This window comes from Zosterops lateralis, assembly GCF_965231275.1.
Source record: "Zosterops lateralis genome assembly, chromosome: Z".
NCBI lineage: Eukaryota > Metazoa > Chordata > Aves > Passeriformes > Zosteropidae > Zosterops > Zosterops lateralis.
The window spans coordinates 19,906,502-19,922,932 of record NC_139800.1 but is presented as its reverse complement, the minus strand read 5'-3'; the positions used below and the strand labels follow the sequence as shown (position 1 = coordinate 19,922,932).

The window sequence follows — 16,431 nt, the reverse complement described above, 5'->3', positions numbered from 1 at the left end:
ACAGAAGGAAAGCGTCTGATGAAGGAACAAACCCATTACAAAAGTCTATTTTAAGAGCTCAGAAAGTGAACTATACCCCTAGGGGGGATAGATGACTCACTCAGAAGGTAACAGCAGATATTTACCTTGGAAAAATTATGGCTCCTTTCCCATTGTTCTAAAGCCAGCATTTTTTCTTAGTAGCTTCTTTCTTCTTTTCTAAATACAATAAAATATAGTAAAGGTAATTCACCAAAAGCTCAAACCATCGCAACACTCAAAGACCAGAATATTTCTCAAAGAAATGCATCATTCCTGAAAAGCAGAACATCAAATCCCAGTTGCAGCAAACCTTTCCTGCCCCTCACTGACATGCTATTTAGGAATTTAGCTGTAAAAATAAACTTGGTGCTTGCTTTAGAGGAAATACTGCAGGTGGGAGAAATTAACTCATTAAGAGCCAGCAGAAAATGTTTTTTTTAAAGTCATTTTGATTTATGTCAAGACTGAAATAATTGATTAAAAATCTATAAAGAATTGTTGATTTGAATAAACAATTCTTTGATTATTTGATTAAAACAGAAACATTCTTTATGTACCAAGTGTTGACCTGTAAAAAAGCAAAGCATATAGGGATTACAAACACCTGAATTCTCTTTATGTTTCTAACACGAAAAGTTAATGAAAGTTAGTTGAAAAGAGTAACTGCGGTTTTTTACAAATTAATAGTCCATATTTGGAGATGATCTTGTTGTTGGAGTTAAACATTAAATATTACAATATGATCTGTTCATCTTCCACAATTACATGGCTTGACAAACCAGGTGTTCTTGCAGTGGTGATAATTACTGTACTGCCTGCTTATCATTTACTATGCTTTGACTCCTTATATGTTTGTATAAACAACCATATTTTTATCTTCCACTGGTCAGTGATATACTAAGAATTGTGTATTTTTCTATTTTTCTTTTCATTTTGCAACCTACATGACATTGTGAAACCAGGTTGCCAAGGATTATTTAGATGAGTACACTTCTTATTTCTGGTACTTCCTTCCTGTTTTGCTGCCATTAAAGTGAAGAAGTGAAAGCCACTTCTCACAGCAAAAAACAGTTTACCTCGTGATGAGGGCTCTAAGAACCTCATGGAATCCCCTCTAAAAACCTCTTTGCCCACCTCCTCTAAGTACTTTTTCAGAAACACTGCTTAGCTGCTCGTGCTGATTTTGGGGGATTACTCCCTCTTGAAACAAGAGGGTTACCTTTCTGGTCCATATTAATAAACAGAGATCTTTGCAGTTAAAAAAAAAAAAAAAAACCAAAGACTTTTGCTTTTCAACACTTTATTAATAAGTGTTTGTTATTGAAATTACGGAGGCTAATCAGCCACTACCTCATTCAGTCTGTGTCAACTTTATCTGGAAGCTAGGATTGGGATTACAGTCCACTTCCTATTTTTTATAGTTTACTTGCACTTTTTACAAATAGGCAGCAAAAGCCTAAGTCTAGAGGTAACTAGAATGAGAAAAGGACTCATCTGGTACTGGATGTTGGAAGAATTGTCATTGCTCACAACACAACTACGTGACCCATTGCTGCACACAGTGATCAGCAAATAGGAGCAAGCTGTGTTAACTTCGTGTGAATCATGATCATATTTTAATGTTCATAATAGCATTACATTCATTATATTAATTATATATTAATAAGATTACGTTTATCATAAACTGAAAGGCTCAAACAGGCAGCACAGAATACACAACACGAAGCCACTTGGTGCTCTGACAGCATTTCTGGCCCATCGCAGTTTGCAAAGGCTGATAAAAATTGCCCCTTACAAAGCCGAGGGCAGAGGGTCCTTTCCTCCCCTCCCTTCCATTCTGGTGTGTCTCACAAGCAGAACTGGTTTAGGTCAACTAAGCCGTGCCAAGCCCTCCTCAGCAGGGTGCTCGGGATGCATCACCATGTGAACACGCTACAGAAAAGAACCCAAAATTGTCAGTACTTTTTCAAGGTTCTTTATTTGCTTGGACAGCTTTTAAAATGTAGGTGTTTAAAAGAGGGGCTGAGACAGTTTTAAGCTTCCACGGCCGGCGCTTCAGCCCCGCGGTGCCCGCCCCGATGGGCGCCCTGATGGTCCCTCGTCGCCAGCTCAGAGCCCAAGAGAAGGACACGCGGGGGCAGAAGGGGGGTCGGGTGGCAGGAGGGGAACCATCCGGAGGTTCCCGAGGCGCCCCAGGTGCGGCGGGCCGTGGTTCCGCTGTGCGAAGCCTCCGCAGCCGCGCCCGCCTCACGCCGCTGCCCGGGCGGCCCCAGAGGCCTCGAGGAACCGCTGAAGCGCGTGAAAACACCCCGCTATTTATGAATTACTGTAGGCGGCCCCTTTCAGACTGGAGAAGACTGAGGGGATACTTCAAAGAATGACAGAATCAGTTTGGAAAAGACCTTCGAGACCACCGAATCCAACTTATGGCTCAACACCGCCACGTCAACCAGACCATGGCACCAAGTGCCAGGTCCAGTCTTTCCTTGAACATCTCCAGGGTCAGTGACTCCACCACCCTCCTGGGCAGCCCATTCCAACGTCTAATCCTTTCTGTGAAGAAATTCTTCCTGATGTCCGTCGCAGTCTACAGCTCCCTCACGAGGGGAGCAGAGGGGCAGGTGCCGATCTCTTCACTCTCTGGCCAGAGACAGGATTCGATGGCGAGTCAGGGGAGGTTTAGGTTGGATACCAGGAAGAGGTCTTTCACTCAGAAGGCGGTTGGGCACTAAAACAGGCTCCCCAGGGAAGTGGCCACAGCACCAAGAGTTCGGACAACGCTCTCAGGCACAGGGTATAGCTCTTGGGGTATCCTGTGCAGGGCTAGGAGTTCGAGCCGATGTCCTCTGTGGGTCTCCGCCAACTTGGCATTTTCGGCGATCCTGTAAAATCTCCTTTCCACCACTGAGATGCCTCCCCCGCCCCTCAGGGGAGGCGGGAACGAGCGACGACGGGAACAAAGGCCGCGTCCCCTTTAAAGCCGCCCCCCGCCTCCCCACGTGAGCGGCCCGGGGCGGGCGTTCCGAGCCGCGTCAGTTCCGCCTGTGTCGCGCTGCGGAGGAGCCACGCGCGGAGCAGGACGTGAGTGTTGGGTCTCCTCGCGCGCCCCCGCCACGCCGCCATTTTCTCCCGCGCGCCCCTTCCCACGGCCCCGCCGCCACCGCCGCGGCACCTCCCGGCCCCAGCGGGGCGGCTGCGGCCGCCTGGCGCCGAGGCGAGGCGAGGCTTCCCCTTGTTCCTCGAGTGCCCGCGGTGCCCAGCGGGAGGGATACCCCGCTGTGGTGCGGGAAGAGCGAGCCGCCGCTGCCGAGGGGGAGCTGCCATGTCGGGGGGCACAGAGTCTGATAGAGGGAGAAGATGGCGCCCGGCCGCGCTCCCCCCCGCGCCAGGAGCAGACCCGGCCGGCCGGCGACCCCCGGCCCCCTGGTTTCCGTGCTGTCCTTTTCCTCCGCCCCTCCACGAGGAACCCTCAGTTCCTTCGCTGCCGCCCAGTCCCGGCAGGACTTGGGCGTTCTCGCCTGCCCACCTCCTCGCCCCCATCCTTGTTCGGGTCTCGATTCTTTTCCTCAGGGGGCAACACGACCCACGGAAAAGAGGAATAGGGGAGGAAAATGGCGGCTGGGATCCGCCTACCTGGAGTTCCCGGCTCGTCTTCCTTTCCTTACCTTTCCCCGCTCTCCCTTGGCCCGGCTTATCCCGTCCCCCTCGCTGGCGCTGCGGTGTCTCCTCACGCTCAGCCCCTCCCGGGGGGCACCCACCACCCCACGGTCCTTTTTCCTCTAGTTTCCGCCCACGCCTTCCTCCATGTTGTCCCTTTCTCCTTCCCATGCGGAACCCGGGGGTGATCCCCCGAAACATCGTTTGGCTCTTCGACTCACTGTCATCCGTTTGCTTATTTTCACATTGTCCCATTCCAGCGCTTCTTTACCGCCGTCGTAGAGCGTGGCTTGTGTGTGCTTCCTCAAACCCTGTGCGGTGCTGCAGCTTCCGTCCTTGTGCTACAAGCTATTACCACAGGTCTTGCCCTACTTTAGAACCACTTTGATCCATTAGCATTGTTTAGACTCTGGTTTTGTTGTTTTGTTTTGTTTTTTCTTTTGTATATGTTGGTTTTTTTTGTTTTTTTTTTTTCACTTTCCCGTTTAAGAACGCTGTTTCTCCTTTTTTCTTTCCTGAGATACCCTGTAATATTATCTTGGTCTTTCCTAGCTGAGGTTCGTATTGTACAGTTTCTCAGGAATACTTAATTTTATTCTGAAAGAACAAATGGGCTGTGTATTTGTTACAGAGAGTTTCTAGCAGCAGGGAAGATGTGTAACCGCTATATCTAACCACATGTTTGCATACCAGGGTAACGTGCGAGGACACCTGGCAGCATGCATTCAAGGAATGCTGAATGTCTGCTTGTGTGGCGAATTAATAGTCTCCAGGCTGATGTGTTGAAGTTACAGTGAAAATATTAATTACAGTGCTGTAGCTCACTGAAACTGAGGTGTTTTTCAGACTGTTAGATTATGGGTGTGTGACAATTGTGCAGCATGTTGCTTGCAAATCCATCTGGGTGAAATGCCCATGTCAGAATATAAATATTGCTAGAGTGTTAATAATTCATATTCGTGGATGTAATAGAAGGGATTTAGCTGGAGGGCAGTATTATATTGTGTGTTTTACATTGTGGGTTTTGCTATGTCCAGGGATATATGAGAATACTGAAAAATCACTCTGCTGTAGAGAGTTCAGAAGCCAAACCACTGCATTTAATGTCCTCTAAATGTGTTTTAATGCAGTTGTAGCAAAAAGAGGAAGAGATATGAGAGGGAAGAGTGCTTGATACTGCGTCTACAGTGCACATCAGAGCTTAAATGAAAAGGCAGAAAAATCTTTAGAAGGGCTTGAAAAAAGAGCCAGTACAAACAGGTTTGAAGGTTGTTTTCCAGCCAAAATGGAATGTCATTCCTTATATAGTGTTCTCATGTTATTTTTCTTTTCCCAGAATGCCTAAATCAAAGGAACTTGTATCTTCAAGCTCATCTGCCAGTGATTCAGATAGTGAAGTTGATAAAAAGGTGAACGATATGTACAGTTCATTACTATATTAACTTTTTTTGTTACAGGCTGGGGTTAAAGAGTTAGGTAAGCATTATATCACAACATGCATATCATTCCATATGAGGTGCCAGACACTTTAGGAAACTTTCTCTTCCACCCACCCACCTCAACAACTACAACAAAAACCAAACAACCGACCTTCCAAGTACGGGTGGATTGCATAATTTTTGCCCTGAAGAAGAGTTTTTTTCTTTAGTTGCACTTTGTTTTCTTCATACCATTTCATATAATAACTGCAAATTCTCCGTGGTTCTTTGCTGCTTTGTGCCAGGCTTCAAAAGGCTTCTGTATCAACTGCCCTGGTGGCAAGAATTTGGTCTTAAGACTATGCCTAGAGCCACTCACTGCACTTTAATATCTGGACTTCTCCATAATAAAAATCTGCACTTACCCTGTGCTCCTTGTGTCACTTGCTTATCTTGTTTGCATGGGTTTTTTTTCTCTGCTTTATTCTCCCTTTTTTTGCTGTTACACTATCTGACAGTTTCTCTCTTAAAAGGTGAGCCAACCTGAGTGTCTTTGAGTTGATGAATTTTAAGATGACTTTTATAAATGTAAAAATCAAATGTTCCTGGTTAATTTAAATAGTTATTTAAATTAAGAGTTTGTATAGATGTTCCAATAATTTTGAACAAAATCAGAAAAAACTAGTATTTGTCTTATCTAAGAAATGCTAGGTGGTAACACAGACACCAGGTCTTCTAATGTAGTAAAGTACATGAAGAGGTCTGGTCTCCTATTTTTACATTAGTGGGAATAGTAACTTTGTAGCTTTTCTGAGTAATCTAATTTACAGGTGATACTGTCTGAATGCTTTAAATCGCATAATTTATCATGCTGTGGGCAATGATTAGATGTTTATTAAAAAAAAGAAGTTAGATAGAGGTGGTTTCCAGATCCTTTATTTGATATCTACGTTTTTTTTTTTCTTTTTTTGGAGATGTTGCAAGCTGTTCTGTACTTTTTGTTCTGTTTAGTGGGGAAGAGGGTGGCATTTCCATCAGACTTAAATTTTTTATTATAACTATTGAATTGACAGCATTACTGTGCAGAAAGAGAAGGATTTTTGAAATGTATTTTGATCTGATTAAATTCTCTTTAAAGCCGAAGTCTTTACTTCACTGAGAACAGAATCAGGCTCATTCTGAAGTTTTTAAAACTAAACATACAGTATTTGATTCCTGCCTTTGCAGCACAGAGGTGATGAAGTGTCTTGCTTGGTAGTAGGCTGTGACATACCGTGTGAACTTATCTGTAGCATACAGTGATTGTGGTTCATGCTTTTCTTTTTTGTTTTGCTCCAAGGCAAAGCGGAAAAAGCAAGTAACTCCAGAAAAACCTGTAAAGAAACAAAAGACTGGTGAAAGTTCAAAAGGTGCAGCTTCTTCTAAGCAAAGCAGTAACAGAGATGAGAATATGTTTCAGGTAAAATTGATGACTCATAGAGACTCGTTAAGGTAACATGTTATGTCATATGCTGTATAAATTTTATGAGGTGATCTGAATTTCTCGACGGCGTAGTGCTTGGCCTCCTGCATCGTTGGCCGCAGGGGTTTACAATGCTGGCTTCCAGCTGAGATACTCAAAAAATCATGGTTGGATTTTAACAGAGTAAAAGAATCTGCGTTGTATCCATTGATCTAATTCTCATGACTTTGCTCCTGGTAGCTCTGGGTAGTCATTTTGTCAGTAAATACAGCACTTACCATCAGAATACTTTAAATATTAGATCAGGTTTGTCTCTACATGGAAATGTTTTTTTAATTAGGGTTCTTGAAAAAAATGTTCTTGGAAACCAAAGTGTGGACTTCTTGTTCCTATTTAACTAGGTCAAGGGCAGCCTGGCCTCCTGTGTTATGACAGCATCTTGGAATAAGTTTTGTTTGTTCCTTTATGTTATGATGTAGGTCATATAACTGAACATCCATAAAGTTAGTAACTTGTGGTATTGCCTTGTTTTTAAGATGAGATGAATGTGTGCTTTTCAGTAGGAAGATGCATTTGTGAATTCAATTTGGGTATTGCAGTTCCCAGGGTTAGCCAAGGCTGTAGCAACATGTGCTTAGAGAGAGCTGATACACAGCTCAGAATTAGCTGTTTTGGAGGTGTGGATCAAGATCTATTAAAGGTCTCTGACTAATTGGCTGGAAAAAGACTTAAATTCTTGAGGCTTTGATTCTCAAGTTTGTGAAAGGGTATGGGAAAGGCGCCTAATGAGATGGCCCAAGTGCAGAGTAATGTAAATGAAATGGTTCTGTGCTGTAGCTGTGTGAAGTAATACAGGGGAGGAAAAGTTGGTTCTAGAGAGGTGTGTTTAACTGATAGTGTGATACAGGGCAGTTATTTTTAATGTCTGAATTCTTACTTTTCAGTTATATTTCAGAAGGAGAACTTCACTTGAAGGTTGTATCTGGACTTCCATATTGAAGGAAGTGTATAATGTTTTTAGTTCTGTTTGGGCATGCTTTAAACCCTGTAGGAAAAATGAAGTAGTGAATTCTACAACTTAGGAGGTGAACTGCAGGTACAACTCTAAAGAACTGTATATAGATTTAATGCTCTGGTTGTGTAAGTTCAGAAATTCCACCACTGGAGAAACCTTTAAAATTTTTAGTGTTCCCCTGATGCAAAAACACCCAGACCCTTTCAAATAAAAGCAAAAGTATGCATGCTCTGGTTTCTTGAAACCTCTTTGACCTAAGATAATAAAAAGTTACTAAAAACAGACAGTAGAGGACTCGTATTACTCTGATAAGAACAGGGTTTTTCTGGTGTTAAGTAGAATACAGATCTTTGAATATCACCTTGACCTAAAATATCAGTGTCACCCAGTCTGTGCCTGCCTTTGAGGTAATCAACAATAAAATATTTTTTAGATTACTCCTTGTGTTATGGTGAAGCATTGTCAGTTTTTTTAGTATATGTCAAGGTCTGTGCAGTAACTAACGTGAATGTTAAAGTATGGACATAAAACTACAGTAGGTCTGAGGATATTCCCCCTTCTTGATAACATAGGGTTAAATTGATTTCTGAAATAGCAAGGGCCCAAGAACAGGGATCAGCTCCACTTGTAACCAGGATGTTATTCCATGCTATTGTTTTAATTAAATGAAGTATAAAGCATAACTTTGCACAGGTGGTGTGGGGAGAGAAAGGGGGAACCTTGGTAGAATGCACTGGCCCTAAAAGAATAAAGTTAGGTCAGGAGGATCTGTACCAATATAATCATTAGCAGGACGCATGCCAGAATTGTCAATTGTAATATCAGTTTGGTAATTAAATATGATTATTTTCTCTAACGAGAATCTTGAGCAAGAATCACACAGACCATTGTTCCTTGGGATGGAATCAATGGAACAATGGGGTTTAATGATTAACACGAATCCTTATGTAACAAGAAAGGTATGAAATTGTAACCACTTAGCATGTTGGACAAGCCGAGATCTGGGTCTGGACCCCTGGCTTCCAGAGCTCTGAAATAAAGCACCGCATACAATTTCGCAATCGTGTGTTCTTTCCTCGGCTGATATTCTTCCCCCCTACTCAGGAGGGCAAGCTCGTTAATTTTTTAGACATAGTTTTGTTTGTTCTAGGCATCTTAGTGATACTAGAAACCTTTCTGGAGAGTTTCTCTCTCATGGCAGTAAAATGATCTCTGATATGGAAGTGACTTCGCAGTATAGCGTTACAAGAGTGGCTTCAGCTGATAGAAATCAGGCTGTAAAGCATTCATAGGATAGTCACAAGTTCTGTGGTGTCCATATTGTGTGTGGGAGTGGCTGCAAATGATGTGAAACCAAGAGTCTTCTTGTTCTACACCCTCAGTCTGTGTTCTTGAAGCATACAGATTCCCCTAATATAGAGTTCATTGTGACTGCTGTATTCAGAAGTCATCATTTTCATAAACACGTACATTTTGTATTTTTGTTTGAGATTGTTGGTGTAATGGTTTTTTTGCAACTGCTTAAGAGTAGTGTTAATGTAAGTAGAAGACAATTTGTTCAATAGAAGAGACAAGGTGTATTTTATGTATTTGCATGTCTTAACCTTACTTAGTAAGGTTAACGGAAAGTAACCTTAGGGGAAGTTAGTACCCTCTGCAACTTGATGAAGGATTTGTGTGCAGTTAGGTTGCAGAAATTAATATTACTCCCATGTGTGCTGTATTACTCGAGGCCCTAAGGACAGGCATTATTTGTGTTAATGTGGAAGAGTTTAGCCTTGATGCATTAGATTCCTGTCTGTGGCTTCAAGCCAACCTGAGCTTCACACCATGTGCTTTGGTTAGTTTGACTAATCCTATCATCTGCCTATGCCTGTTTTGGATAAGGTTTGTCAGGATACATTAATGACTACCCAGAGCAGAACCACATTGCATGCTCATACATTTGAATTAAATTGTTATTTAAGAAATTGTCTCTGTTGTCCTGTCCACCTCCCAAACTCTGTTTGGGTTTTTTTTTTTTTTTGAATTCTCACCATATTTGGGTTTTGACTTGTGAGAAATAAGTTCATTAATTTTTCCAGTGTAATTTCTCAGTGTCCTTATCATAGACTCCTGGAAGAAGGTAAACAAATTTATGATGCTCTGAAACTATGATTGGTTTAGCACACTAATTATGAAACTTAGGTGGTCACTGATGCATTTCACAGTTTGCTTTGTTGCAGATGTCACTGTTCACAGGAGTCTCGCGCTCCTTACATATGGTTATTGGCTAGGGAAGGGAGCGGGTTTTTTGCTGTTTATCTTGCACTGTGGGTGCACTTTAGTCCAGAGAAACTGGAAATAGGAAAAAGGATGAAGATGCTTGCTGAAACTCACACAGGAAGCCAGTTGCGCATCTCTGAAAGGAACAGAGATACAGTTCAGTGCTTTTTATTCTAAGAAACACAAAACTGGCAATAATGGTTTTAATGTTTATCCATTTATGTAAGTCAATAGAGTAGTATAATAAAAGGATCTGTACTGTTTAATAAAAAGTATATGAACTTCTCTGTAAAGGTTGAACTTCACTAAAGCACTTGGGATATGAATCATGAATGTTGGTTTAACCCCAGCCGGCAGCCAAGCCCCAGGCAGCCACTTGCTCACATCCCCACCAGTGGGACTGGGATACAATTGGAAGGGTAAAAGCTGGAAAACTCGGGGGTTGAGATAAAGACAATTTAACAGGGAAAGCAAAAGCCGCACACTGAAGCAGAGCAAAACAAGGAGTTAATTCATCACTTCCCATGGGCAGGCATGGCAGGAGTTCAGCCATCTCCAGGAGGGCAGTTCCCATCACTTCCAAGTGTCCCTTGGGAAGACAAATGTCATCATGCCAAACATGCTCCCTTCCCTCTTCTTTCCTCCACTTCATGCCCTGAACATGGTGTCACATGGTCTGGAACATGCCTTTGGTCGTTTGGGGTCTCTCCCAGCTGTGTCTCCTCCCACTCTGCCAAGCACCCCCAGCTTCCCTGCCAGCGTGGCAGTCTGAGAAGCAGAAGAGGCCTTGGCTATGTGTAAGCTCTGCTCAACAGTAACTAAAACATCTCTGTGCCATCATCACTGTGTTCAGCAGAAAGTTAAAACACAGCCCCATATTGGCCAATGTAAAGAAAACTAATTCTTCCCAGTACAGCAACCCTTGGAATTCTGCTCTTGTTATAGAGATACAAAATTACTGAAAATATTCTTAACATTATCAGCAGCTGCATGATAAGAAATTGTTCAGGAATGAACCTGTACCAGAATTGCAGATAGCTAAGTATCAAGGAACATCAATTTACTTAACTAGTTAAGTCTAGATTTTGTTCATATTTTTAAGTGTAGATGTTTGTTGGAACTGCTGCCTGTTCCCGAGAGAAAACACAAACCAACAGAGTGTCAGTTTATGCGGTGCTTTATTTGAGGCCCCGGGGACCTGAGGACTAATGTCTCAAAGTCAGCGTCCCAAGTTGGTTACAAAAGATGCTCATCTTTTATACCTTTGTTACAAGTCTTACTTCATCAGCCTACGTGCAGTCTCCTACATACATTCACATTCATCTTACAGGTAACCTTTCTAAAGGCTATAAATTTTGCACGCTTGCTCTAGCTAAAATAAAGGTTAATTCTCTAAGCTTAACTCCCACCATAGAAAACATTTTATTGGTAACCATGTAATCATATTTCACAAGTAATTTGTATACCTATATGTACTACATGCTCTACTAAGTCCTTTAAACGTTGTTCCTTGCATCAGCAGATTCTCAGGCCTCATTTCTCAGGTTTGGTTCCCGTGGGCCTGCACAGGGACCAACTCCTTAGCCTAACTACTGCTAACAGAGGCCTTATGGCAACAGAACTGTACTTCAGAAGGCTTCTGTAAAAATTATAGTAGTAGCAACTTCTGTATAGAGTTCAACTAAATATCTGAAATTTAATGGGAATATTCATCTGAAATCTAGACGTGATGTGAAATCTAACTTAATTTCAACATTTACTTGGAAAAATGCTTTTATCTAAGGTAGACTTAATGATCAAGTGGATGTGAACTTTGCATTATTGCCTCTCACCTTACTCTAGTTGAATTAAGACATAGAGTCTTTCTTATCCTTGATAATCACATTCTAAACCCTTTTATTGTATTTGCAGCTGTAATCTGCTATATTGAATTATATTTTATTTCTTACAACAAATCTGGAATTATTTGGCAAGGTACTAATATTCTTCAATAGCCATGGAAAAAAAAGGTGCTGCAATGTGCTACTGGTTGAAGCTGCTCTTGGAGGTGACCTTAAAACTTACTGTTTTAAGGAGTGTTAAAGGGTTTTAAAACCAAGAAATGTTGTCCATGTAGCCTATTTAAGATATTCTTTGCCAGGAGTGCAGATGGACTTGGGCATCATACCAGGTTTGATCTGAAAGACATAAGGTCTTATTATTCTTCTATTATATTCTTCTACATTATACTTCTGGTTTTGACTTTTAAATTTGTATTGTAATTCTATCAATTAAAATTACTTCCTTATAAACCGTAATGTCTTATTAATTTTAAAGGATGCTTTGAAATAGGAAAAGTGCTTCAGACTTACGTTATCTAAAATGTCCTAATGGTTCTAAAATCAATTTTAGATGTCATATAGCATCTGCAGAAGAAGAAAAATCCGTTTAAGCAAAGATAAAGTATTCATGCTTATATCTATTTTTTGAAATAAGAGCATATGACTTAAACATCTGAGAATTTATCTAGTTGATTGGAGAGTTCTTAAGTCTTTCTGGTCTTAGTGTTTTTGGGCCAGAAGTGTGCGGCCCATCCTTAAATTGTATTGAAATGTATCAAAATGTGACATGCAGAGATAAAGGAAGTTGAAATTGAAAGGCAGTGTTTTACCAGGAAGGAATATTTTATTTTAAATTTGTTCACTTCAGAATCTGTTATTTTGTTATATAAAATGTATCCAGAAGGTACATGCAGAAGTCAAAGGATTTCTTAGAATTGCAAGAAGTTTTATTTGATGATGTTTTAATTATCTAGTTTCTGGTTCTCAGATTCACCTTGTACTTGGAATTTATGCGAATAGATAGTTTTTTATCATATTTGAAATTATATTGAATAAGCCCAAATCATAGTGTATTTCATAGTTGGTGGTATGATTCTTCCCCATCTTCTCCCCACACCACCCCCTGAAAAAGAGGTGCATGTCATTCAGTTATGACATTGGTTTGGTTTGAAAATTATGAAATTCCAAAATCCAAGTTCCAAATTTTCATATTGTACTACATGCTGGTAAAGTTTAAAGATTTGACTTATTTTTTTAAGACCTCGTGGTACAGTGAGGTACCTGTGAGAACTTGAAGGTGGGCAGGGGACAGTTGGTGGCCAGCTTTCATTTCCATCTGTATTTACTGTTTTAAAAAAAGAGAAGGTATCACATGTGAATATCTAATTTGCTTTGTATACTTCTGGAATGGACTAAAATTGAGATTTGGGAATAGCACTCCCATTTTCCTTCTTTGTTTAGAAATGTTATGAAGTAAGGAAATATTTTTTTTTCAGAAACCAGTAAATTCATTAGTTACTAGAAGCAAGCATGTAAAGTATACAGGGTTTTTTATTCTAGGAGAACTACTTTTGCATTGAGCATTGCCTGCTCAACCAGTTTTAAGTCGTTACTTATTAGCCTACTGACTACTCTGAATTAAGCTTTTAATCTAGTTGTTTCTGTGGTGTCTAAAATAAGCTGCAGTGTGCAGTGTCACATGTCAAAGTCTAATGCTGCTGGGGAAAGTGAATGCTCTAATATGTAAAATACCTAATAGACCTTTACGTGTGTTTTGACAGATTGGCAAAATGAGGTATGTCAGTGTTCGGGACTTTAAAGGGAAAGTCTTAATTGATATTAGAGAATATTGGATGGATCAAGAAGGTGAAATGAAGCCTGGCAGAAAAGGTATTGTTCTGCATCATGTTACTTTGTATTAAAACATGGTCTGCACTTTCCAATAGAACTTCCTGTATCATATTTTCTACATGGTACTTTTTTGAGTAGTACTTTTACTTTCTTACACTTTATATTTTTACAAAGGATTAGTTTTATCTGTAGGCTATGGATAAAATCGTAAGTGGATTTGTTGATCTGAGTCTGTTTTCCTAAAGAGATCCTCTATGATTTATGGAAAGCAAGGTGTCAGATACAAGCAGATTTGGTAGGGGAGTTATAAGCATGTTCATACCATAGCTGTATTCCCCCCCAGTTGATTAACTTTATGAACTGAATTTCCTCTTATGGTTGGATTTCTTATTTCAGAATTAAATGAAAATATTCAGTTGTTTTTATAAGATTTTGATTTTGTTAAACCAACCATATCCTTCAGTTTCTACTAAATTTTAGATTAAAACAACCTAAGCACTTAATGTGGCTAATTATATTAAAAAAGTTAAAAAATATTTTAGTAGAGGGGAAAATATCTCAAATGTCCCAAGTAATCTGTAGCCCAACATAAGCCATTGTACTTCTAGTTGCCACTTGTACAGTATCTTTTCATGGCAAGGCTTCACTGTGAGTCATCCTCAGAACTTTCACATCTCAGGATGGGGATTGCAGTAGTGGTGCTGTGCTTAATGTTATGTTGCTTCTTTTTGAAAAGTGTATTTTTTATCCATTTTCATATAGCATCAGTGAAAGGTAAGCATGAAACATCGTGCCCTGTGGATTCATGTAACCACAGAATGGTTTGGGTTGGAAGGGACCTTCAAGATCATGTTGTTCAGCCCCACTCCCTGCTGTGGGCAGGGACACCTTGCGCTAGACCACATTGCTCAGAGCCTCATCCAGCCTGGCCTTTAGCACTTCCAGGGATAGGACGTCCACAGCTTCACTGGATAACCTGTCCCAGTGCATCATCATGCATTGTTCCTAATACCCAATCTAAATCTACTCACTTCCAGTTTGAAGCCATTCTTCCATGTCCCGTCACTACATGCTGTTGCAAAAAGTCCTTACTCAGGCTCATGTACTGGCAGGCTGCTAAGTTTGAGGAAATTTAATGTACATTCACCATAAGGTTTGTTACATTCTTTTGATCAGGAACAACTCAGTAAACAGTCATTTAGAAAGTTTGAGAAGCATTTTCAACATTTCTGAAACAGCCACTTAGAATAGGTTTCCATGAACAGGTATACTAGTGCTTTACAGGAAAAATGCTGGGTTTGGATTTGTTGCTAGTTAATGGAAAAGGTCCTGACTTCTAAGGACTTTACGTTCTGTGTTTTGAGGTAGAATTCAGTAGTATATGCACTTAAAATGGCAAATTACAACAGGATTTGAGCACTGGGTCAAGTGACAAAAATGACATGTAGATAGAAGTGTTTATCAATGCAGCAGAAGAGTCTGAATTTTGTTACAATAAAATTAATCTGATATTTTTGTAACAAAACAAAAATAAACCCAGCAGTTTAAATTACTGTCACTCTCAAGGAACAGGTCTGAATTTTGTTTGGTTCATTTGGTCTGTGGTTAAGACTCATCTTCATGACATTTAATCCCTTAATAATGGTTAGCACACCTGTCCAGTTTTCAGATGAAACCTGCCCCCCAAAGACTAGAGAAGCTCCATGTACACTAATTGCTGCTTAGAATTGTGGTGGTGCTCTGATAAGACAGTGATGGTAAAGAAAAGGCTATGGGCTCCAAAATTAGAATTCAAAGTTTCTGCTGTTTTCAGATACTGCTTTACTTTCAGGGGGAAAAGCAATGAAGGAAAACTATCCCTGGGAGGGGAGAGTGGGAATAATTAGTGCAAGAGCTTGACAGGAGAAAGTATGAGAGGACTGGGAGCCCTGGGAGCCTGCAATTTCCCTAGAGTAAATGTAGAAACTTTGGGGTAAAAATGAGTAGACCAAAGCACAAATGAAACGTGCCTGTAGTGAAGCTTGAGAGGAAGATGAGATCAGATTTAGAACTGAAATGATGGGTTGTGGGGTACTGAATGATTTTTGGTTGAATGTTGCTAGAAACTGTGGAGAACCTGAAGTAAAAAGTAACTTTGGTATTGGTTTGTGAGTGCTAGGGGATGAAAGAGTGTCTCCAAAAGGTTACTTACAGCACCTGTTATTTAGATTGTTTTAGGAAACAAATGGGGGGGGGAAAGCCCTCTCATAATTACTTGAAAAGTGCACAGCAGACCTGTCTGCATAGGTTCAGCTTTTAGGAACCAACAGGAGTACAAATGATTTCCTACTTGTCACCCAGGGCTTTTGTACTGCCTTCTGTCAAGGCCAGAATTGTATTTCACTTCTTGTGTTTCATCTAGTACTCCTACAATTATTTGTTATAAACATTTTCTGTGTAAAACATGTCCAGGGAACCTGAAGTTGAAGTGTTGGAAGTGCATAGTTTCACTTTGTAACTAAGATGGTTCTTGAAGTAACTCAGGTATTAATTGTAACATAGGCTTTGTGTATGAAAGCAGCCTTTGTAATAATTGCGCAAGATCCTGCACCACAATTTTCTTTTTGTGTTAAGTGTTAATTTTTAATGCTTTTCAGGTATTTCTTTAAATCCAGAACAGTGGAACCAGCTGAAGGAACAGATTTCTGATATTGACGATGCAGTAAGAAAACTCTAAAGACAGAGCCATACAAAAACTTATATCATTTAGTTGTATTAAGCAGTCTTTTTACATTGGCTTTAGTTTTCTAAAATATTGTTTTCCAAGCTATTGTATATTTGGATTGCAAAACAGTTTGTAAGATGAATACTTTTTTTATGTGCATTAAAAGTGTATTCTGAGTGAGGCTATTTGTGTATACTTTACTAAAAGGAATTGTGTTG

The 16,431-nt window shown here is 40.5% G+C and overlaps 1 protein-coding gene across 2 annotated transcripts; it reads left to right on the top strand.

Moving 5' to 3' along the window:
* The first annotated feature begins 3,038 nt into the window (after nucleotides 1-3,038).
* On the top strand, nucleotides 3,039-16,394 carry SUB1 (SUB1 regulator of transcription). Of its 2 annotated transcripts, XM_083884520.1 has the most exons (6): nucleotides 3,072-3,102; nucleotides 3,939-4,038; nucleotides 5,015-5,087; nucleotides 6,436-6,555; nucleotides 13,440-13,548; nucleotides 16,146-16,394. In XM_083884520.1, exons 3-6 carry the CDS (start codon nucleotides 5,016-5,018, stop codon nucleotides 16,223-16,225), a joined length of 381 nt encoding a protein of 126 aa, XP_083740646.1. In that variant the 5' UTR covers nucleotides 3,072-3,102; nucleotides 3,939-4,038; nucleotide 5,015; the 3' UTR covers nucleotides 16,226-16,394. The 2 variants fall into 2 exon arrangements, with proteins under 2 accessions (XP_083740645.1, XP_083740646.1); XM_083884519.1 differs by lacking the exon at nucleotides 3,939-4,038 and having other exon boundaries at nucleotides 3,039-3,102.
* Nucleotides 16,395-16,431: the final 37 nt, after the last annotated feature.